Consider the following 24,104-nt stretch of genomic DNA (forward strand, 5'->3'; position numbering starts at 1 on the left):
ATCTGTTTCTTCAATGTCTTCACTTTCCTTTTCTTGACTTTGACTTCAACAACTGACTTTTGGCTGTTACAACGACCTGCCTACATAGGGTAGTAAATTAACCTTTCAGAAAGAATACACAGTACATTACTGAGCACTTCCTTTGAGCTCTGCTCTTGTCCAACTACTGCTTCCTTTACATATGGAACTACAGAATTTTCTCAGTCTTTCCACAGATTTGGCAAGTAGGACCCTGGAACCTGCTGCTCTTCACCTTGGGCCAGTATAAACTCTTGCCTACACAAACACAGAGCTAATAATACACTCTGCATTATCCATGCCTTTTTTTTTTTTTTTTTTGTTACTGATGCTTGTTTTTATACACATATTAACAGGCACTTGGGGAATCTAGAGACTAACCTGGAATTCTGACTTTTTTTTTTTTTTTTTTTTTTGAGCCCCCAACCTGACTGCTCTGTGGTTCAACTGATTTCTAAATAAGTGATGCAGCAGCATGGGGATTAGAGCACATCAGATGTTGTCTGCATGCATTTACATTTGTTTTCATRTAAATTCCATGTAGAGGTACTTAGGATCTCTCTCATCTATGAAACACACTCCAACCACATTGGTCAGCGTCAAAAGAATCACTTGATAGAGAAATCAGTCCTTCCCTTCATGAGGCAGGATATCTGCTCCCAGCATGAACATTTTACATGGTGTTCAATTAATCTGCCACTGYTCTTATCAGTCTGAGGTTTAGTCACTTGAAGGAATATAGATGAATAAGACTTTCTTCCTCTCACAGTCTTGCCAGATTGACCACAATTCTAAGTTTTCCAAATGAGGCTATTTTCCTTACACTCTCTTTAAAGAAACTCCCTGCTTGCTCTATGATAACAGAATAACACAGAAAAAACCCACAACCACTGCTAGATTTTGCTTGTAGATTACCATGTATCTAACCTTCCAACATGTTTTTTTAAAATTTATTTTTGTAATACCTAATAAGTATTTAGACAAATTTGATTATTTGCACAGACTCAAATTCAACTATCCTAGATGGGAGCAGGCACTCTGCAGAGCTCTAACCAGTAGCAGATTCCTACAAATCCTACCACACCACGCCTCTCCTGTGCCACGGCAAAAGGAGCCACTTTATTCTGCARGAGAGGTAAAACTGTCGGTCTGCCCGGATGGATCCCATCACTCACAGCTGACTYGCACAGGATCAAAGGAACTGAGCCACCATAGGTGCACTTCTACTATCTCAAAACTGAGCTATTTTAAAAAATGCAGCATAGGGAAAAAGCTGTTTCCTATAAAAGTCAGCCTCCCTCTCACCTGTGTCTGGGAGTTTTATATTCCCTCACAGTAAAAGGAAGAAAACTTTTATAATTAAATTTCAGTCAAGGATGGGCACATATAGTCACCATTGTTTAAAGCAAGGTGAAAATTCAGGTCGTTTATGAATACTTCTATAAGCAAACTCTTCTTACACAACTTACGGAAGGCAAACTCAAAGATAACTGCAGATCAGCTGAAAAAAATTTACTGTCTCATTTTAGTGAATATTAATCTAATTTTGGAGGTCTCAACAGATTCACTGTGACAGGATGTTAATATGAGCATCTCTTCCAGTAAAGATTTCTCTCCTCTTAGTGTCTCTACTTGATTCAATAGTCATTACCATTAACTGTGTGATGTRTGCCAGCGCTCAAGAGAGCATTATTATTTCATTTGCTTTGGTTTGGTGTGATTTTTTAACCTGTTCAAATGCTGGAACTTTTGCCTGAATCAAAACATGTGACTAAACACATCATTTTCCAGTGGCAGAACAAACATCTGGAATTGTTCTGGGACAGCCCCATCTGGCACAGCACTGTCACAGGGACTGTCCCAATGGCACACAAYGCACAGAACATTCTGGAGGCACACTGCCACTGTTTGGGCTGCCTTGTGTTTTATTGGTCACAGCTACCAAAAAATCCATCTGAGGATGGTCACAGAGGCCCAAGAGGTGGTGGAGTCAGGACTGCACCAGAAGGGGCTGCAGAGCTGGGGAGAGCACAATCCTCAAACGGAGGAGGCAGCTCTGTGCTAAAAGGACAACACTGAAATGTCTTGGGTAGTTAATACTGGAACTCTCCTTTAACAGGGATGTTTCTTCATTTTACATTTCTGACAAATAAAAGCCAAAAAAAATGGTTAACACCACAAAAATAAAGTTGTAAGGTATCATAAACGGAAAATAAACAGTTTCAGGCAATGAAGTATGACTACTATTAATTACATGTAATTAGCTTGAAAACAAAATTAAAATGTAATTCATACCAGAGCCATAGTTTCAAATTCTTTGGTAAGATGCCTGAACTTCACAGAATGCTTTATATTCTCTTTATGTACTTTTATAAATGAAAGTAGTAACATTACACCTTTCTTAGTGTAATTGGACACAGAATGGTAACAGTCCCTCCTCTGCATATTCAGAAATCTAGAACAGCAAAAGTGATGGGGCTCATTTTCTGACCAAACAAAACTACTCCTGACATGTTTTAAGGGACATATATTGCCAGACTGTATTTTCAAATGTGTGAAGAACTTGTAAAGCCTTTGAYAGATTAAAGCAGCTTTCATTAAAACAGCTTCCGTTCGCAAACCACCAATGACTGCATGAAGAAAGTGCAAAGGTAAAATGAGTCAGATTTTCCTCTTAAGGGAGAAGTCAGGAATACTGGTGCAACCTGAACATTAAGCTTGCATTAAAAGAATTTTATTGCAAAAATACATAGCTCAAACAAGATTTTTAGAGTTCACAGCTTCTTCTATTCTGCTCTCTTTTCTTAAATAAAAGCAATCATTGTTGCATTTATAATGTCATTTAAAGCTCGCTATTTTCTAAAGATGGATAGCCTTTCCATGCTAAAATACATATTGTTCAAAATCTCAGAAAAAAACCCAGTTTTGTTCTAAAAGAGTAAGTAATTTGTCTTCCTCATGCTGATTGTGATCCACATGTACTTTGCCAGAATTTATCCTCACAAAACAGTAAGATCAATTAAAAACTGCAGTGAAAGCCATCTGCCATGAACCAAAGAACGAATGCTGCTAATCTGCTGAATAAGAAAATAAAGGATGGACTGGCTGCAGGAAGAATTAMCATCATACATTTAAATTAGCTTTTTCTTAATTAACTTTATTTGCAAACAATTCTTGAAACTCAGTGCATTGTTTGGGTTCTAAAACTTCAAACAAAAACAAAGTCACTGTAATTTGCCTTTTGACAGCTAAATCCACAGCATAATGTGATGGTAGTAAATATAAAGGCTGTCACCTAAAATAAAACGGGAGCTTGTRAAATTATTACTTCCTTTAGCTTGGGTTATTAAAACTTTCTTTAGAGTTACAAATCATTCTTTAAGTTAATAAAATTTTCGAATTGTTCATCACTTTTGAAAAAATTATTCTCAGAGTGTTTCATATGGGTACCTACTTTTCTGCTTTGACTTTCCACAGCATCACTGAACCATCTGAGAGGCAATAAAATAATCAATATTCATTTTGATCAGTAAAATTCTACCCTCCACTCCATGTTCATTTTACGATGGATTCCTTAGATGCCCAAATMAATGGTTATTATAGATATTACTGCCCAAAAAAAAGCCAAAATGTTGAATGTTCTCCATCAGACTCCTGAGTGACTCMGAAATAAAAAAAAATGCCCAAATTTCTATCCTCAGACCTTCCTTCCCCAAAGGAATGACCACTGTGAAAAAAGCAACTTCAATCCTACTTAGTTTTAAAAAACAGCCYTCCCCACACAAAATCAACAACAAAAAGCACAGTTCCCCAGGGATGTACTTCTGTAGCAGGAGGAATCAGCACACATTACAGCAAAATGTTCTGCCTGCTTTGCTCTTTAGTATATAATGTCACTTCATCAACCCAATTATTCCCTTTTTTTTCTGTTTTTTCCCCCAAAGTAACTCTAAACTACTTTAAAACACCTTCATTAGAGAAATGATTCAACAAGCACTGCTGCAAACCATGGAAATGTAAAAGCTGTTAAAAATGTATYAAATGCTGTCCGTGCCACAAGGGTACTGCTGTAAAATGACCTTAAGTTTAAAGGCTCCCTATGAAGGCAGAACAGTATCTGCTCTGCTTCTCCTAATGAATAACAAATGGGCCTTCACAATTCATTTAGTTCAGTATAAGCTGCCATTACAACCCATTTTGTTTTTTTAACTCTGTGGTAATGTATCATCTTGCCTGACTCTATGTCATCTTCTTGAAGGTCACCAAAGGTATGTAACTCCACTCTCAATAATGAAAAAAAGGAGGAAGGAAAAAGAGATATGACAAATTTTGACAAAGCACCGACCAATGCATTCTGATATTCTGTATCACAGTGAGGCGCATACTTCCTACACAAAAAATGCTTCCTGAATTGTAAAGAAGTCAGAAAATCACTGAAGTCTTCAAAAGTATTCTGTTTTTCAATTAATAACTGAAATAAATCAATATCTGGGAAATAAATCTTTGGCTTTTTATTTCTTTTCTCTTGATTTTTGTTATGCCCTAAAATATTATCTGAATCTGAGCATTCAAAATGGAAATAAAAGACAACGAATATTTATCTTTATTTCACAGGTATTTAGAAACATGCACTACGTTGCTATGGACAATTAGCCTTTTATCCAATTTTAGCTGGTAGTTTAACTCACCCACCCTAAGGTTTTAATTATCCCCTCAGTCTGCATGCTCAGGCCCCAATTCATGCAGCTGGAAATCTGCCTCAGTGATGTTATAACCTTGTTAATGTAACAAAAGAGGAGTTTACTTAAAACTGTACTGACTGTGGACTTAAGCCAAATTTACTTGAAAGAGGAAAGAGACTGTCAAAAATCCTACAATAAACACAGAAATGCAGTTCTTTCATAACCTTCACCTTAATTCATATAGACAAGCAATTTACATGTAAGTGGATTCATATGGCCTGYGAGGGGCCTCCTCTCTGGAGCTGGACTATTCTCTATACCCTGCCCCCCTCTCCAACAAAAAAACCTCCAACAGCTCACTTTACAAAAATGGCAGAGTATCTGCAATCTTTTTTAATCACAATAAAACATAATTAAGATAAAYATTTATAAAGCTAGTCAGCATCAATAAAGGCAGCATAATTTCACAAAGCCAATATCGCGTAAGTTCAGCTAGTCCTTCGTCAAGTATATATTTTAAATTCAATAAAGTTTTATTTGAGGAGTGGAAAGTTGCACTAATGAGGTAATAGTTACATTAGCCTTAAGTGGAACTTGCCTGTCAGACACTGATATCCCCTACTCATTTAGCTGCCAAATTACAGGAGGGATTTCCTAAACTCATCTGTTAATTAGATACATTTTTWGACTAGATACTACCAAAAACCTACATTAGACTAAACAAAACATCACAGTAKTGAAGTGCTGAAGGGAGATTATTCTGAGAGAACAAATTAAAAATTTTATTTCTGAATACAATTGTGAAAATCCTGAAGGTAAATTTCCTCCCTGATTGGATCCTTGTAGTACTTTTCTAAGGCAGGGGTAAGCAGCAGTGGGTACCTGGGTGGGATCACAGCCACAAGAATCAGAAAGGATTCCGGTTTCATTTCATCAGTTTTCTTTCAGTTGTTGACAAAATAATCCAGGTGGGCAAGGAAGGTAATGGGCACCCAAAACAAAACTGGAAAGAGGTTTGTTTCATGCCTGCTGCAAGTTCAAACATTTTTCATTASCTGTAAAGTTTTTTTTAAGCTCACGAATGTCAGGGCAATTTCCACTCTGCTGTGAGGGTATCAGGTTGCTGGATGGGAGATGATGACCCACCCTGCTCTTGAGCTTCTGTYCTCGAGGTGTTCTGTAATGATCTCTGCTTTTTGCCACTGAATTCCACACTTGTCCCAACACCAGCTCCTGCTCAAAACCTCACACACATCAATTGCTAAACTTTTGTTTACTGACCACACAGAAGACTTCTCACAGTAGTCACGCAAGAGCTGGATGAAGTTGCCCAGCTCATGAAAAATATTCACAAGTTATCAAACTCAGTAAATCCCCTAAATAGATATGAGGGAATTCTGTATTTTGGAGCTTTGAGAGTGGGGGTAAAAGTTCCTTTTAGCTTAAAAGTTCTCCCTGTCAACTGCACCACTCATTCCTCACCAGCCTCAGGGACACAGCTGGCCATGACATGCAGACAGGTGAACAGAACTATCACAAAGTCCCCTCACAAAATAAACCCTTCCTTCGACATTTTCTACTCAGTACCTATTGGAAACCAAAAGAACAAAGTAGCACATTTAATGACTGTCTCTGTTAGATCAATCTACATTTGCCCCCTCCCATCTAAAAGATGAGAATCATGGAASCTGGTTTTCAAACAATGCAAGAAGTTTGTTGAGAAGCAGAGAAGAATAATCCATCATAACTAGAATGATTTTAGCAATATGGTGATGATCAGAGCCCTGTGTGGCCTAATTTTGGTCAGAGTTGAATGCAACCATGATAAACTACATGTTTGAGGCAGGAGTGGTTAGAAACTGGGAAGTGTTTAACCACAAAAAAGTATTTTACATTTCTAATCTAAGCCAATAAATCACAATTTCCCCCTTAGTATCTCGCCATTTACAAAACTGAAAYTGGATGGGTTTTGAGAAAATCATKATTAAATATGAGGGAAAAAATGTATCAAACCTTTCACTTACTTCCCCCAATAAACTTTTAATACTAAAATGCAACACATCAAGCAGTCTTCCTGCTAAAATTACACAAGCTGCTCCACAAAAGTAATGCTTCCATTTACCAATAACTAAAAAAATCTTTTGCTTAAGATATTCTGCATAAGTTTGYTACCAAGCTTTCATTTCACCTTGAAAAGTTTATCTATTCAGTTGTAGCCACTTCACCCTAAGGAAGCAAGGATACCAGGGTATCCTTTTAAGGTGATGTTTATGCTGAACAAAACAGCTTGACTATAGGACTTAGCACAGACTTACGTATTCTAAGTTATTAAATGAARGTTTTCTCTGCTAAAATACCTTGGTACACTGCACAACAGTGTGGACTTAGCCAAYTTTGTTCACAATCAGAGAAAATTGAGATGAGCTCATCCTCATTTCTACTGTCATCACATAATCCATCATCTGTTTGCCTGTGCTAAACAGCAACATAGCACTGAAAGGAGAGGTGCTGTTCCTTAAGAAGGCAGTGCTTTAACCCATTTTTGTGTGCTAAGTCATATTTTACCAACAGTACTTGAAAAATTCTTTTTGCTACAATGTTTCCACATTTACATTGTTTAGACAGCATTGACAATGATAATATCATGCCTATTTTCATTATTATCATGTTTATTATACAATGGATGGCCAACAAAGGATGGGAGCCCACGATACCTGGCAGTGCATTAATAAAGGGGATGGATCGATCTTGTCAGGGTCACAGCTCAATGGAGGGCACAAACATCACCAAACTGTGTCTCCTGCTTCAAAAACCAAACTTTTACACTAATGTCACTGTAAAAGTACAGACCTCTAGGAGGATCAGTTTTATCAGTTAGATGACAGTAAATGTCACTTGTGTCCTTGCAGGCAGAAGGGCTGCCCTGGGAGCTCACACCCCACAAAGCACAARTGAACCATCCATGAACCCTTGTGGGCACGAGGGCACAGAACTTGGAGCACAACTGCACCTCATCACACCTGAGAGAACCCAGCCAGAGGGAACCAAAGAATGGGAATTTAGATGTGCTTTTCCACAGCAGAGAGAAGCACTGGTTTTGCTGGGGGCACAGGGAGGAGTATGGAGGCACAGGAAGAACACAGCAGCACAAGCYTTACCTCACAGCACCTAAGGAGTAATGGGAAAGCAGAGAAAGCTACCCACACCTTTCCCTTCTGCCACTGAAAAAACCGTTCCTGTTTGATTGTTTATTACTCTGTTCTCTCCTGACTTTATAAGACCTTTTCCTTCTAGCAGAAAACACACATTTCTAAGCACATTTTATATTCTGTATTTTTATACAATATTAAAGAATAACACACCAGTTTAGTTTAAATGAACCAAACCTTTTAAATTTCTTTGGTTCTCCATCTTCAAAGATCTGAGTTGACTTTCAGTTCAGCATTATCTCACTGGGGAGACGCTCAGCTCATAATTCCTATCATTGAATTGCATGGCCTGGGTCTCAAGTATGCAAGATTTGCCACTGAAAAAGGGGAAAAAGCCCAACAAACCCTGACCCATCATATTTAGAGGTTWCAAATGCAGAAACATCTGCTAGAATCATATTGAGCTGGCTGAGGTTATAGGAACATGGGAGCCTGCAGTTGATCAGCACTGCCCTGGGTGTCACGGAGGCCAATGGGAATTACACTAAGAGGGTTTCAGTAGACAAGGGTGTAATTCAGTCAGCTTYAAAAAAAAATCCACAAAACAGAAGCCTAACTTTTTCCTTTCTTTTTTTTTTTTTTACTTTCAGCCTCCTACTCCTCCGTTTCTGACTTCTGAACCATTTGCTCTTTTGAGTGTATTATGTATCCCATGCTGGCTGAACTTCAAAACAAATGCCCTCCTATTTAATAACTTTTATCATAATTACTTTTTTAACTAATRAAAGCATTTTTCAGGTAGGTTTAAAACAAAGTATATACAGCTTTGTCAAGATCAYTAATTACAGACTACAATCTTTTCCTATAGTATTATTCTGTTCATTAAGTTTTTTTTTTATTCCTTGTATTTTCCAGCATTCCAAATAAAGAGGTTGTAACAGAAACCAGACAGAAAGTGTTAAAAATTTAGTAGCTAGCATATTCACTTCTTCTTTATCTAAAACTTGATTGCTAAATTTCTCAGTAAGTTAAGTTCAGAYAAAAATAACAAGCTTCCTTTTGAAAATTTTAACCCCTAATATATTTATGTRTAAAAAMCAAAAAAAAAAAWTTAATTTAAAGAGATMAATTTTAAAAAATAAAAAAGGGAAAGAATGGTAGAAGCAAAGGTAATGATTTTCAACTGCAATTGTTTCTTCAAATTTCCATTCACATTAGAAAAGACTAGAATACTCTGCACCTCCACATCCTTCAAGCAGTTTGAAACACCTGTAAACCTGAAACACTGCTAATCCTGCCTGTCTTCAAAGTGATTCAATCACTAGAGGATGTCATGTAGCTGTCATATCTCACTTATAACCTGCACTTCAAACCAATCATTTTGTCACTTACATCCTCTTGTAAATCCCCTTGTACACTATAGGGCAACAGAAGATGAAAAGGCATTGGTTTTTCCATATTGTATTAGTTGACTTAATATAACTGGTTCTTTGAAAAAAAATTTAAAACAAAAAGGSGGCAGAAATCATCACTATGTGTGTTTTAGTGAAAGTGAGCAATGTATGAGGAATGAGCTAACWCTTCAGGTAGAAAATACATTTTAGGGGCACAGGTCAAGAACAACAGCCAAAGAGTTATAAAGAAGTCCATTAACAGCCACCCCTTGTCATGAATTTGTCTTGTCCCTTTTTGAATCAGTTGATGCTTCTGTGGAAGCCAGTTCCAGAAAGTCACCAAGCAACCATTCCATAAAGCATCACTTCTCTCCTTCAAATCAATCACCAATTAACTTCAGCAACCCCTGATGCTCCTCATGCTGGGAGATCCGGCAAACATCAGCTCTACACTGAGTTTATGCCTTCCTTTCTCATTCTTCAAACATATCCTCCCCCTGCCCCACCCTCCCCCRGAGCCAGAAGTCTTTTAAGTGTCCCTCATAAAGCAGCTGCAGCATCCCCTTGATCTCTCTGCCATTCACATGCTGGGGAAAGCACTAAATCCCTGAAAAATATAGTAGAATTTCCAACATGAAATGTTTGCTGGACTTCTTTTTCTGCTGAGTCAAGGTACCAAAATGGGTAAAGAACAATGGCAACGAAACAGAAAAACAAAGTGCACTCCTAGGATAGAAGGGGGAATTACTATCAAATYCTCTTTCTGCCTGGCAGGTGCCTCAAATCACATGGATCAAAGGARCCTGAAAGATCTCTCGTACAACTAGATACAAAACACTTCTGAAATGTAGAAAACAAACCAGAGTCATTTTCTAGCTGAGAAAAGTATGCTTAATTATTATAACCATGATATGCATTGACTGAAATATGTTTGAACTCCCCATGGTGTGCCCACAAACAATGCCTCTGTCACATAAGCACTGCTGCCCTYCCATTCTCTCCCTGGGAGAGAAACACTGAAAAGGCTGTTACTGCACTCTCCCACTGCCTACAGGGGACAAGATCCAAATTCCTTTAATTGGRTATTGTTGTAAAAGTAGCCAAAACACAGTCTCTCATGGCACAGTTTGAATAAATCCTAAATTGATCTTACTAACCTTCAATAGCAGGTGACATCCTATTTTGGTAGTAAATTATGACCTTAACAAGAACAAAAGGAAGGAAAGAAATGGCACATTTGCTTCCCAWGCTGATGAAATTTCAAATATTTTTAATTCACAGAATAAAATCAAAGTATACTATTCTTTAGTCTGAACATACAAKACACTCAAATAAGCAGGAACTCAGTGACAGTCATATCTTAAAGAGAAGCACTTTGACAAGTAAACAGCTCACTCATTCTATTCTCACAGACAGAAACAYTTTATTGCCTGGTGCCCCTTGGTTGTTTACAAAAGAAAAACATCTTTTCATTTTCGTCAAGACAGCTTCTGTTCCAGAGAACAAAGCCTTCATTTGGCCTTCTCTAATCTTTATGGTGTTTGCAAGTTGGTGTCAAAAATGTTAGTCAAGGCATGCTGTGTTACAGGTCTGTGGGGCAAAAACAGTCACAAGAGACTTTCCACCCAAGTCAGGAGACCACATTACCATTCTAACTACTTCCTATGGAAGTCACAGTTGTATCAACATCCTGCTGTTTTGTTTGTATTTAACTTGGGATATGACTCTCTACACTCTCAGCATGAATCCTACAATTAAACTSAAGCAGTCCACAGGTTACCAGAAAACAGTCCAGTGTTCTGCATTTGAAATGGTACAATCCTTGAGACAATCAGCTCGATATCTGAACATGTTTATAATACACATTACCACAGTTGAAACAAGTCAAAATAATCTTTCTAATAAAATTACAAAAAAATAGTAAGCTTTTTTCTGAATTTATTTTTTTCTTCACAGCTATTTATACACTGTTCTGTTATCTAACCTATGGAGTATAGATATGTTAAAGAGCTCACATTAAAGAAATTATCAAGAGTATCTTTCTCCAAATATAGGCTGAAATACAGCTGGAAAAATTCAGAAAAAATTAAAAAATATCCCTCTTTCAAGATAATACTTTMTTAACAATATAAGAAATCTGACCCYGGTGTGTTTGCTTAAACTTCAAAGAGACTCCTTTAATGTCATGTATCCACTGCTGCTCATTTAGCCTAGAACTATTCCCAGGGTAGGWGCTGGCTGATTTTAGAATATATTAGCATTTAAAAAGGAGCATAAACTAAGCAACTTTGCCCCCACCTTTTAGKGAAACACCTCAGGTTCCAGTGTAAGCAAAAGAACCAATTATCTCCCTTCCCACTTTTCTTTTTGGAAAAGATAGGTGCAGGGCAAAGCTCCGACTGGCTGGAACACAGAAAGCAGGCAGGTCTGTGGGGAAACCATCCTTTTAAGTGGTTTTAAGGAGTGAGTTCCACACATTCCAAAGAGAAGTTCCAACCTTAAATCACCTTGCCAGTTTCYCCTACCTTGCTATAATTGCTTTCCTCATCTTTCTGTACGGAAGAACCCAACAAAAAAAAAAAAAAGGAAATTAACTTCATGACTACATGCAAGTAAGAGTCCCTGCAATTTCGTCAGGGATTTTCCTGTCAGTGAGTGTCATGCCTCCGGCCTGTGCTTGCCCTGAACAGGTGAACTGCACACATAATTGCTCTGAAACATTCCAGATGCACTGGATTTACTACTCACACAGAGATTTCAGAAGCCCTTTTCACCATTTCTGTGCTCACAGCAATGAGGAAGAAACCACTGTTCTGTGAGTGTCAGAACCTCTCAGGGTGGAGCAATTAGGACATAAATTAAAGAAAACATGTTGAGCTCCCTCCCCAAGTGTCACTTTCTGATGGTGATGGATGGAAATAGTAATAGAAGAATGTAAGGCAGGGACATGAGCTGATTTGTCCAGGTGCTGGAAACACATCTAGATRGAYTCTCCGGACATCCAAGAGCCCTCGKCAGAGCTGCMRCTCCTGCTGAGCTGCTACACAGATGTGAAATCCCCMACTTCTACTCCAGTAAAATTTATAGATGGAAAAAGGGGGGATGTCTGCAGAAAACCAGATGAACAGCAAACTTTCTTATACTTCTGCCACCAGTACTTCATAAAGCGTTTTGACTTCCGTACAGATCCTGACTCTTTCATTTTAAATTTTACACAGTCTTTCCCTCAGGCTGTGACCCCTGACTTCCAGAATCCATTCAAAGACCTTCTGAAATATCCTCCAAAGTCCACTGAAGTCATTAGTTTGCCTTTCCATGCCTGAAGCTCCTGCATGGCAGGAGGGGACACAGACAAGGGGACAAGGCACACGCTCCTCCCAACAGGACAGGTTCCCTCCTCACCCCGTGGAGCTGCTCATGATCAGTTTGTCCAACCAAGCAGCTCCAAACCATGGTCTTGCACCCAAGGCTGGCATCAGTGCCCTGTCCTTGCCTGGCACAGCCCCTGGTAAAGGGCACTGTGTGTTCTGCACAGAGTGGCAGCAGCTGGGACCGAATGCTTGGTGGAAAAAMCAGTTTATCCCCTTCTTCCCACAAATATTTCATCCCTGACTAGACACAGGTGCCATTAAACAGATAAGCCTACTGAAAAAAAAAATGAAATAAGCAATACTCATTTGTTATTTTCAGTGAAAAAATAAACATACTTAAACAAAGGATGTTTAATTTTATCCTGCCACTGTAAGAAAATTTACTGAAAAATCTAATTTTAAATATATTTTTTTGGACAGCACAGCAGTGTTCTATTTTTCTTACTGAATAAAATAAMTAGTAGCTGGGGTTTTATTAGGAGATGTTAATGCTTCATTACTAATCATCTGATTTATTCCACATAAGGGAAAATATATTTTCTTCTGGAAATTTGTAGAGAATTTCAGGGCAAAGTCACTTCCAATGAAACTGATTTAGCAATACCCACAGGTGATGGCATGAACTCTATTAAAGGCAAGGAAATTGCCTTTCACACTCTTGGCAAGAATTTCATTCGGGATACTCTGAAAGCTTCAGAGCAGTGAGTGTGCYGAGTTAACAGAGGAAACACTCAGTAATTAACAACTGAATCTTGAAAATTAAGACTTGTCAGATGTWCAGGTCAAAACATGAAGTTCAGWCTTTTGGGGGAWTCATCACATGGCCACTCACAAAGGGCAATGTTTGTCACATGTAACTAGGTCACTAAAAAATCATCAAATTAATGCAAAAACACGATGAAATATTTTCGAACCTTGTATTTAAACAATAAATAGAGTCTAAATCCCAGAAAGTTAACTTAGAGATTTTCAACCAAGAAAACACCAAAGTTTGATAACAAAGTGTTTGGGGAGGCTTTAGCATTACAGTTTTTTGTTTTCAACTTTGGAGGTTGCAGTTGAGATAAAATGCRTATAATTTAAAACCTGAACTAACAAAAAGAGTGACAATCATTTTTATATCTTTTCCCCCACATGCCATTAGACTTTCTTTTATGACTTTTGGCTCTCCAGGTCAAACTTTATATCTTCCAAAGGGAAAATAATTTTGACCATTTCTGAAAAGATGATCTGTCCCACAGAGTAAAACCCACTTTCCATGAGGGCAGGCATTTATTTCCCATACATATATATATAAGGTAATTTTAATATTATATAAATACTCATTTATCTAGCCATACAGCTACCTAATTTTGTTACAAGCAGGTTTATGAGTTTTGGAAGGAACCACCACACAGGAAAGGAGATCTGTATGAAAGCATTGTGGTCATGAAAGTATGCTCCACAAATATGGCATTTCTGAAACATCTGACAAACCCCCACCACATCACAGCGCTGAAACTTCTCCTGCCCTCAAGCTCTTCACATTACAAAATGAATAAGCTTTTCTAGGCAAGCCTTGTGAAGTTCTCAGGAGGTTGTGCTCCTACTTGCGCACTCTCACAAAACAAAAACAATGTCTGGAAAAAGTAGTCTTAGGATAGATTTCCAAATACCAAATTTAAAGTTCAGGCCAACTGAAATATTTCTATGGATGATAAATAATTTTCTTTAAAAAGCATTAATATGCCTTTTGTCACACCAGGCAATATAGATTTTTTAAAAGCATCACTTATTAAAAAATAAAAAGTGCATTTTTTTTCTATGTTCAGAGATAGAAAAWGCACAAAGCAATAAGACAATTAGGCAAAATGATGGATTTGAACACATGCTGCATTTTACTGTTAGCATGTATGCATAACTTCCATTAAYGTCAGTATGAATTATGTGTGCACTGCTAAAATAATATGACCATAACAAAAATATTTCCTCCAGAACTAATATAGCAATATTTTAAGAGACATTTTGAAAAAAAAAATCACAGATCACAAAGTAACATGAAAATGCAACTCCTTCTTAAACTTATACTTTCAGACTCTTTAAAATAAACATTTTTTTCAAAAACTGGCATCTAGTTAAGTTGATTTTACCAAATTACCTTTTTTTTAATGCGCACTTATCTAGCTTCCAGTTCAAAAAGACCAACCAGATATTAACAAGATTAAGCTGTTATCCATTTTTATTCTAAGCTTCCATAAATAACTGAATGTATATGGGAACAAGAAATGACAGTTGAAGAAGTTATCTAAAACTGACAACTGATTGTGGCCAGGAAATTAAGATGGATCTTGACAATGACAGCCAGATGGGCCCAGAATGCAGAGTTATGGTTGGAACTTGAACATTATATAAGCATAGGAAATCATCATGAATACTCTTAAACACACACTTCATGCCTATTTTACTGAAACCAGCAGCCAAAAACTGTAATCACTCAATACTGATTTTTTTTTAATAAATGATAAATAGAAATTATGGTCAATGCTTCCAATTAATATCTTAAAATGTCAGTGGTAAGACACATTTGTTTAGTATAATATTACAACAGAAAATAATCATTATTCTGTCTTCAGATGTCTCTCTTTTTTCATTCTGAACACATTTATRCTGTGATAAAGTGTATGCAAATGGRTTTTTGTTAGTTTGGGGCTGKTTTTAACCAATTCAAAGCAATAAAGTTTGCACCATTAAGAGAAAGTTAGTAACTCCCTTTCCCTGAATGTGACACTAGCAGAGATTCCAGCACTGCATTCCTACTGAGAGATGGGACTTTCAATTCTCATTTTCTCATAGAAGATATTTTTGCACGTAGCAAAGATCAACTTTCAAAAAGTGTTGAATATTTCTAAAATGAAGAATTTTGCATTTCCATGCTTTTAAAGGAGTTTAAGTATCTTAAAACTATTAGAAGTCCTTAGATTCAAACTTAAATATATGCAGAGAAAAATAAAAAAAAAAATTTAAAAAAAACCAACCAAACAAAAAAAAAACAAAAAACACCACCCTAGAAAGAAACACATCAAATCCTTCTCCTATGGCCAAAGTAGTTATTTTCTATTTTTTCCCCCCCTAGAAATTAGAGAAATCAAGGTACTTACTTCATTTCTAGAATTTCTTCAAGCTGTTTCCTTCGCTCTATTCTCAGGTTTGCCAGATGTGCTTCTTTTTCAGCCAAAGACTGCTGTGTCGAGGCAAGACGAGCTTTGGTGGAATCCAATTCTTGTCTAGTCTTTTCCAGGGCATTCATCAGCTCTTCTACCTGAGAGAGAGGACATTTTAAGCCCCATATTCAACATGAAAATATTAAATACATATAAATACGGGGGGAAAATCCCACTAAAGGAATTACTTTATGTAAATGGCTGTTCAAATMTCTTCCTACCATAACTGTTTTAAAAAGTAACAACAGTGGTGTTTCAAAGCCAAAAAAGCACCCCTCAAAGTTTCCATGAATCCATTAGTAATAAACAATATTTATACAAAACAGAACTAACACAGATCACCAGTAACCTATTTAACCTGGGCCACTGCCATATTCAGACACAATTTAAAAATTTTCCTGCAGCATTTGTATTATTTTAAATTCAGGGTGGTGGTAACTCAACATAGCAGTAATGTCAGAAATTTCAGATGCAGATATAGATACATGTTTTAACATAAGAGTGTTCATGAAAACCCAGCTATTTTTCATAAAAAATGCACACCTGTGCAGAACAGGTTGCCCAGGGAAACTGTAAACTCTCCAGTCCCTGAGTATTTTTACATTTTGATTGAATGAAGCCAGGAGAATCCAATCCAACCTTGAAGTWATTCCTGCATTGAGTAGGGGGTTATCCTGCACTGCCTTTAGTGGTCCCTTTTAACGAAATTATTCTATCATCCTGATTTAAAGGTCTATAACTGCTCTAACAACAACCAAGTTATTTTCCCCCTGATCACARTGAGAGGCCCTAAAGCATGAAGTGTAGGAAAGTTGTGGTGATCCCACTCTTTCCTCAGCTTGGGGAAATGTCAACTGAACGTAGGATAAATTGCTAAAAACTGCATCTAGTTTCTGCTAAGCTTCCACTCTATTATGTAATTCCAGACAAAATGTATTAATGGAAGCTGTAGTACGGATCAGAACTGAAAAGTCATTAATTCATACAGATTCCAGCTTTGAGACCATGACTTCAAACACCAAGACACTCCACACTTACAGATTTGTTTGGCAGATGAGAGTATAAAAAGGAATAATTGTTTCACTTCTGTATTTTTAGTATCATGTGCTCCTTTTCCATGTTCAGCTGAATTTGGTACCCAACCTGATGACTGACTGAATTCTCACCCAAGTCCATAGCACATTTGTCACATAATTTACATTTCAAAACATTTAAGAGAATTAAAGACTTGTGGAAAACAAAGCTGTGGATTTGTTAATGTCTATTAATAACATACTCWTACATTACCAGACAAAAGAGATCAAAGTTGAAAAGAGAGCGGAAAAAAAACTTTAAAAACTTAAATATGAAAACTTTTTCAAACCACAAATCGTTAACACGTGTCAACTTGAAAGTTTTACTTTCATTTACACTTTCAACATGGTATTTGCCAGCTGGTTCTTCCTTCATTTGTTGAATACGACCCAAGCTCATAGCTGCACGCTTTCCTGGTTAAGTGTCCCCCYAACACCTACAGCCCAATCCAACGGCAGCAAGCACACAAGGAACTGATTCTTTATTCTTTTAAATCAACTGCTATCAAATGTAAATGAGTGAATGTTAAAGTTGCTCATACAATCATCTTTCCATATTGATTATTTAACAGATGTGTTACAATGGAAAATTAACCAATGAAGGCAATATATAGAATAGATAAAAATTCTGGTTTTGGGCAATCACYGCCCTGCCCAGCTCCAGGAGGGAGCAGCCCCCTTTTCCCAGTCCTGCCCCTCAGTCTAACTGCTCCTAACTACAAACCCTGCAGGTTTTCAATTCATAGGAATACATGTTTTGAAAGAGTTTATGGTGAGAACCTCACTGAACGCACAGTCCTTAGCTTGGGAGTATTCCATGCCCTGAATATGTTATTAACTGGGTTTTCTTACCTTTTGCCAGACAATGGCCTCATTTTATCCTTTGCATTTTGTAATAAAAGCCWTTTTTTTTTTCATACTTTCAGAAAGCTTAACTGACCTCGGCACTTTGAGGATTTTATTAAAATCTGCACTAGAATTAAGTTTACATTTCAGAATGGCAGAAACCCAGCAAACTAAACTATTGCAATTGTTTCTTAGTTTTGAGTCTATTTTAAATGAATGCTTTCTATTTGTTCTGCAGCTTCACTTTTCCAAGTSCTATCAGCAGCGTTTCACACCAAAACAAGAAAAGGAAAAGAAATGAATGTGGCTGAAGTATACATCTGCTTTACCAGATTCTGCAAATTAAAGGAGGTTAGAGTTCAAATGAATGACAGTTTATTAAAAATGCCCTGGAGCATTCTTAATTCCAGATTGGATTCGGCTCAGTACAACTCAGGCTAACATAATACTGTTCCAGTTTGTGGGAATGAGGAGGGGGAGGGACAATTGCACAATTTCTCAGGTCAAGTATAATATATTTCTGCAGGATGACGAAGAGCTGGCTACATTCCAGCAGTCAAGGTTAGTATGGTTAGTACTACTATCTTTAAAGGGTTGGCACTTCATTTTAGCAACGGTATTGGTGATAAATACAAGAGTTTTGGATTTCCCTAACTGGCTTTTTCAAGTATCAGTAGCTATTCAAAAATCTCATACCTACTTTATTTTAAAACCTAATCTTGTGTTAGCACACAGAGATCATTTATGAATGTTACACAGTAAATGGAAATAAAGAAATCCATCTATTTACTCAGAGATTCTTCTACTTTAATATTAAAGTATTAACCATGACATTTTTTTAAAAAGTTTAACAAACAATTACATTCATTCAATATAGTTGGATGCATTTTGATAATAAGTCATTCCATGTAAGARTCCATCCAGTTGTTTTCAAAGGGTTTTTTCTTTTCCATTTCCTAAGGAAATGCCTTTTTTTTCTCCACTCCAAGTTACACACTATATAAATTTCACTTATCTCCAGCTCTGTGAAGATTAATCGAATAAAAATAATATTTGGGGGGTTTTCCCCCAAGATTAAGCATGAGACTGCAAAAAAGGAAAGACTATAATCCTAAAACTTTCTCTTTGTGGCTTTCCTACAAATTTATTCTGTCACTGGACTAAGAGGAAATAGAAAGCACATTCACAGAGATGAGGGAAAACAGAAAAAAGCCTGAATTCGTAGACACCAAATACCCACTCACCAGCTCTTTGGACTCTCAGGCTGGAGACCTCAGCTTTTCACATTAGCATTATGTCTCCACTTCAGTGAAGGTGAGTGCCAGGATCCGTGCAGGGAACCACTTCATCTCATGAAATATTTCAATSACACCTACAGGAGGGCCAGCACCAGCCATGGGCACCTACTGCTTTTAAAATTGCCAATGCTGTCCTGCWCTATGGTTTGTAAATAACTTGTTTCTTCCTGTTTCTGGCAATTTCTCCAATGTGCAACTGGCCCAACAGTTTCATCACAAAGGTGCTTTTCACAAAAGCAAGCAGACACAGCAAAGTGTCATGCTGAGCTTTGCAAGGCAGGGAAATGAACCCTTTGTCACCCTCCTCTCTACTCTCTTCCCATCCCATTTGTGATCCATAGACAAATTCCTCACCTCTGACTCCCAGGAAGGTCCTAAACCCAGGAAACAGGTCTAACAAAACCAGTATAGCTATGGAGGATGATGCTCCTGAACCTCTCCAAAGAAATCAGACACATGTTGTGTCTCACARCTTTGGAAATTGTCAGAGAAAAGTAACCATATGCAGGAACCACAGTCAGGGTAAGATACTTTAGTTTCCTTCTTATTTCCTTGCTGGCTGTCACCTGGTGATTACCATGTTAATTATTAGTCACATTAATTTATATACACATGGTGTTATGWCAGAGACATATGTCTGTCTCTATGCTGAATTATTCTAGAATTCAGTGGATACCTACAGCTTAAAATAAACATCTATTCTAAGTGAAAGGATAACTAATSTTGTGGGCTTTATTAAGTTAATTTAAGATTTTGCAAGACTGTTCTGGGAACTGTATTTAAGTGGTTAACTTCCCTGGTACTGGCAATTAGAACTTTGATCATTGTATTCTAAGCCTCAGTAACTGAATAAAATATAGGATCACAACAATGTAATACTTGGATTCATTATCTGTGATCTGGTTTTCCAATTCATACGCTGATTTCACCTGAAAAATATTATCAAATCCTTTTGGAAAATATTGGTCATAATCATTTAAATAGAGCAACAATCAGTTTAAAGAGCCCAACCAAACCAACAACTRAAAGCAATACCAAATTTTTACATTTTTTAATTCAATCAAACAAAATTATGACATAAATAATGGTAACATCTCTGCTCTAGGGTCATGGTTCTAGACAGGTGAAAACAAAAGCTATTCTCAAGTACAAACAAGAATGATGCTTCCCCTGCAGCCCCAGGAATAGTGTAATCTATTTAAACACCTCATCTTGTGAAACATAGCTGCTCCTCAGTTACAGTATTCTCAACTGGTTTTAGCTAAAAGGCACTGTCTGACAACCCACGGACAAAATGTGAATGTAACCTTCAGGAAAACTGAAAAAGATGGGCAAGAGAACAGAATCCTCCTCACAGATGCAGCTGGAATGTTTTKTCCCAAATAGTTTTCATTTATAGCAGAACACTGTCATATATGTGATGAAGCAAATAATGTCACATTCTGATATTTCAATGCCATATACATTTAAAAATAAAAACCTCAGACCATGTCAATAAAGATACAGTATTTAAAGTACTGCAAGGATCAGTCAACAAATGTTCTGTCTCCAAGGCAAACTTAATGCTGACAAGGCCTAATTCACTCTTGGCCCCGTTCAACTGAGTCACCCAGACATGCTCTGTGATGGAAGCAAGACCAAGCGCCTGAGCAACTGTGCAAGTCTGCTTTTTACCAAAAAAYAACAACAACAAAAAAAAAGTAGCATCTTTTAATTTTGGCATTTAGTCTGAAAATTACTTTGTTCACTGACATATCTTGTTCATTTTCTCTCCTTCAATCGAGCTTTGTTTGAGCAAGTCTGTGATCTTTCTAAACAGCTGGTAGCCTTAGCAATGCTCTTACACTTGTTTGATACTGTCCAAACCAAATTACAGAGGTAGCATGAAAASCATTTTATAGTCATGCAAGTGAAAGTAAATTTGATATAAAGTACTGATAAATTACTCAGCTCGACCTAATCTTTGAGAAGTATAAAAACAAAGTAAATTGAAATCCCTATTGAACATATCCTGACTTCAGTAAGACACTCAATTGTCCTACAGGATATTGTATCTGGAAGAGAACCCTYGTGGACTGAAAACAATTAGGCAGTGTGATTTCGGCGCAGAGTCCTTTCAGATAAACCMCGAGAGCAGAGCAGAGCAATCCTTGGGCGGGTGTTAAAGCCCAGCGCTGTCAGAGCGGGCTCCCTGCTCTATGTCAATARCACTGCGTATAAAAGGTGACTAAAGTGTGTACAAATGTTGATCTTTGGAGAAGGCATGCCTACAATCATACACACATCTACTATTTCATCCACCAGGTCAGCTGCTGGGAGAGAGGGCAAACTGGGAGTTTTCTTGCCAAAGGCTGATTCTTAGCACACTTGTTAGGTTACACTGCACAAAGGTACTCCCCCACTGCTTTTAATCCATAATCCCAATAAATTATTAAAGTTAGAAATGCTTYCTTAGAATATATTCAAAAGCAGCAGGGATTCACACGGTACGTGTAAAGTCTTACTGCAACAGGAAGTTTGTGTGGCTGAGAGGTTTCTGCACCCTCAAATGTGCTCACATATTGCGAAATAGTAAGGAAGACTTATAAAGGGGAAATGTTGTTGTGTGAAATTTGAATAATTTTATGTGAGAAATCTCAGAAAATATAATTTCCTAACAAGGTTCAATGCAATGAAAACTAATAAATTGTATTACTAGGGAACCATATAAAGATTCATATAACTGACTGGACAATGCAGCTGCTGCATCCAAAAAAAAAAAAAAATCATGACATCTTTAAAAGTTATGTGACTGTAAACATTCATGTGAGTACTGAATGCCCAAGCAAGACATATCTGTGCTCTTCTCTTAATACAGATAGTATTTCCCTGTTTACTTAATTCTGTGGCATTTTTGCTATATAAAATCATTTATCTAGTATTTTACTGGCTTGGCACATGTACAGATGTCACAGTGGTATGGACATGATGCCTCTTTAAAATCTAAAATTATCTCCTTTTGTATAGAGTGCAATACCAACTATATCAATAACTTTCAGAAAAGWCAAGTCTGCCTGTCATGAAAGAGCCAGCTTTTAACTCTGGCACACCCAGTTACAGATCACTCTTAATAATAATTTTAATACTTGGTATAGCAATTGATAGCTACAGCCTGACCCAAATTGATTCAGAGCCATGGGGAAATACTGGAGAGCACATGGAGCAGAACTACAAACAGTTGCTGATTTGTTTCAGATAGAGAATGAACACAAGCAACACAGGTTCACTGATATGGTAATAATAAATAAAATAATTTAAAATAAAGCAATTAAAAACTGTTTTGGAGGGTCATTCAGGAAGAGAACAGTCAACAGGAACAGAACAGAAGTGCTTATGGGGCTGTCCAAGGTAGGGCAGCCCATGGGACAGTCCACAGTCCCTGTGTGGGACAATAAAATGTCTGACAACTGGACTCCATTATTAACACATGATAAGCTAGGAATGATCACATGATGGAGCAAAAATATCAGCCCAGAATTTGTCAACAGGAATTCCTCCACAAAGGCAGTTCAGAATCAGCATGTTGATTTTTCAGAGCAATAAAGAGAAATCCTCCTCAAACAGTGGGTTCCTGTTGATGAACTACCCCCATTCCTGCGAGACAGGAATAATCTCATCAGGCATCAGCCCCAAATTGCAGCTCCTGCCTCCATCATGGGTGGAAACAGCAGGGCTGGAGGGGCAGGATGCTGAACCCAACAACAGCCTCAGCAAACAGAATTGTGTGAAAAGGGAGCCAGAGAGGAGATGATGGCACAGCCTCAGCTGCTCTGGGAGCAGCACTGCCAGGAGCAGAGCCCTTCGATGCCTTCACGYTGCATCGCAAAGGAAACTCTTGTGAAGCCTCATTTCTGTTTCCAGGCAGTAYAAAGAAATTTTCTGTATAGATAAATTAATAATAAGCTAATAATAAGAAAATTTTGAGAAATTATACATATATACATGGCCTGAACCATAATAATTGCGCTGGAATTTTCTAAAGACTTTACTATTTTAAGCGTTCTTGTATGGGCATTATAAGTAAGCCTTGTATAAAAACCTAAGTTTTATACAGCCACGTATTTTTGTAGGCAAAATATATTAGACTAAGCTTGATGAGAATATTTCTCACCAGATGAAAAAAGGAAAAGTAGTCACAGAATCTTTAACTAACATAACCTGGCTTTTRTTCATCATCTAAAAGTTTTATTTCCCTCTGAGTCTCTCAAGTCTCTTCCCACATGAGGCAACATGMAAGGGAACATAAACAGAAAACATGCAGATCTACAAGCTGATATTATTCACTCTGTTTTGACGCAAAATATATATGGCATTAAGATCACAAGCTAARTGGTAGGACTTAGAAAACTTACAGATGGGAGGATTAAAGCGGTYGGGATGAGAACTTTATTTTGGATCTGCTTGACCTTTCATGTAAACTGACTCTCTTGCCACTGCTCATATTCTGTATAAAAAGTCTCATTGGGACATGCATTTAATGATTCTTAAACCACTCTCCTCCAAAGGCAGGCTTGGTTTTAGAGGGTGGAGCTGACTATGGACACATCAAGTCGTGCACTTGAGGATTTTTTTAAGACCTACAGTCTGTATCCATGGAACACACAATCCCACACGTGAGGATACATTAAAACTATACCAGAATGCATTTGCAAACATACATATTTGAACCTTATTGACAAACTAATGCTTCCTTTCTTTTTTCAACTTTGTGCAGGCTTTTGTCCCACAGAAAAACTTTGTTACGGAAGTTTCTGCTACACCCAGTAGTCCTTAAAGAAATCAAATTTATATTTCACTTGTGCAAGTAGAACTTAGAATACAAACTAAAAAATTCTTAGATTTATCATGTATTAAATACACAGCTATGTAGTATGAAGTAAGGTGTCAGTTTTTTAAGGCAGAAAATCATTTCCATCCATTTCAAAAAGTTAGACAACATATTCTGTCTCAGATGGGCTACTCAGTCCCCCAAATTAGCCCCAGTATCTGCTACAGTAAATGAAATTCTGATTRCATTGATGTGTTGTAAGAAAC

At 37.3% G+C, this 24,104-nt stretch overlaps 1 protein-coding gene across 1 annotated transcript in view; it reads right to left on the reverse strand.

Annotated features, from left to right (window-relative positions):
- The window catches only part of ERC2 (ELKS/RAB6-interacting/CAST family member 2), a 369,196-nt gene that overhangs the window by 172,407 nt on the left and 172,685 nt on the right, over positions 1-24,104 (reverse strand). The window contains exon 12 of the mRNA XM_057373393.1: positions 15,752-15,912. Within this exon, the coding sequence (XP_057229376.1) occupies positions 15,752-15,912 (161 nt within the window). The remainder of the gene's footprint in view (positions 1-15,751; positions 15,913-24,104) is intronic.

This window comes from Malurus melanocephalus, unplaced genomic scaffold, assembly GCF_030028575.1.
Source record: "Malurus melanocephalus ecotype Western Australia unplaced genomic scaffold, MMel_1.1 scaffold_196, whole genome shotgun sequence".
In the NCBI taxonomy this organism is placed as follows: domain Eukaryota; kingdom Metazoa; phylum Chordata; class Aves; order Passeriformes; family Maluridae; genus Malurus; species Malurus melanocephalus.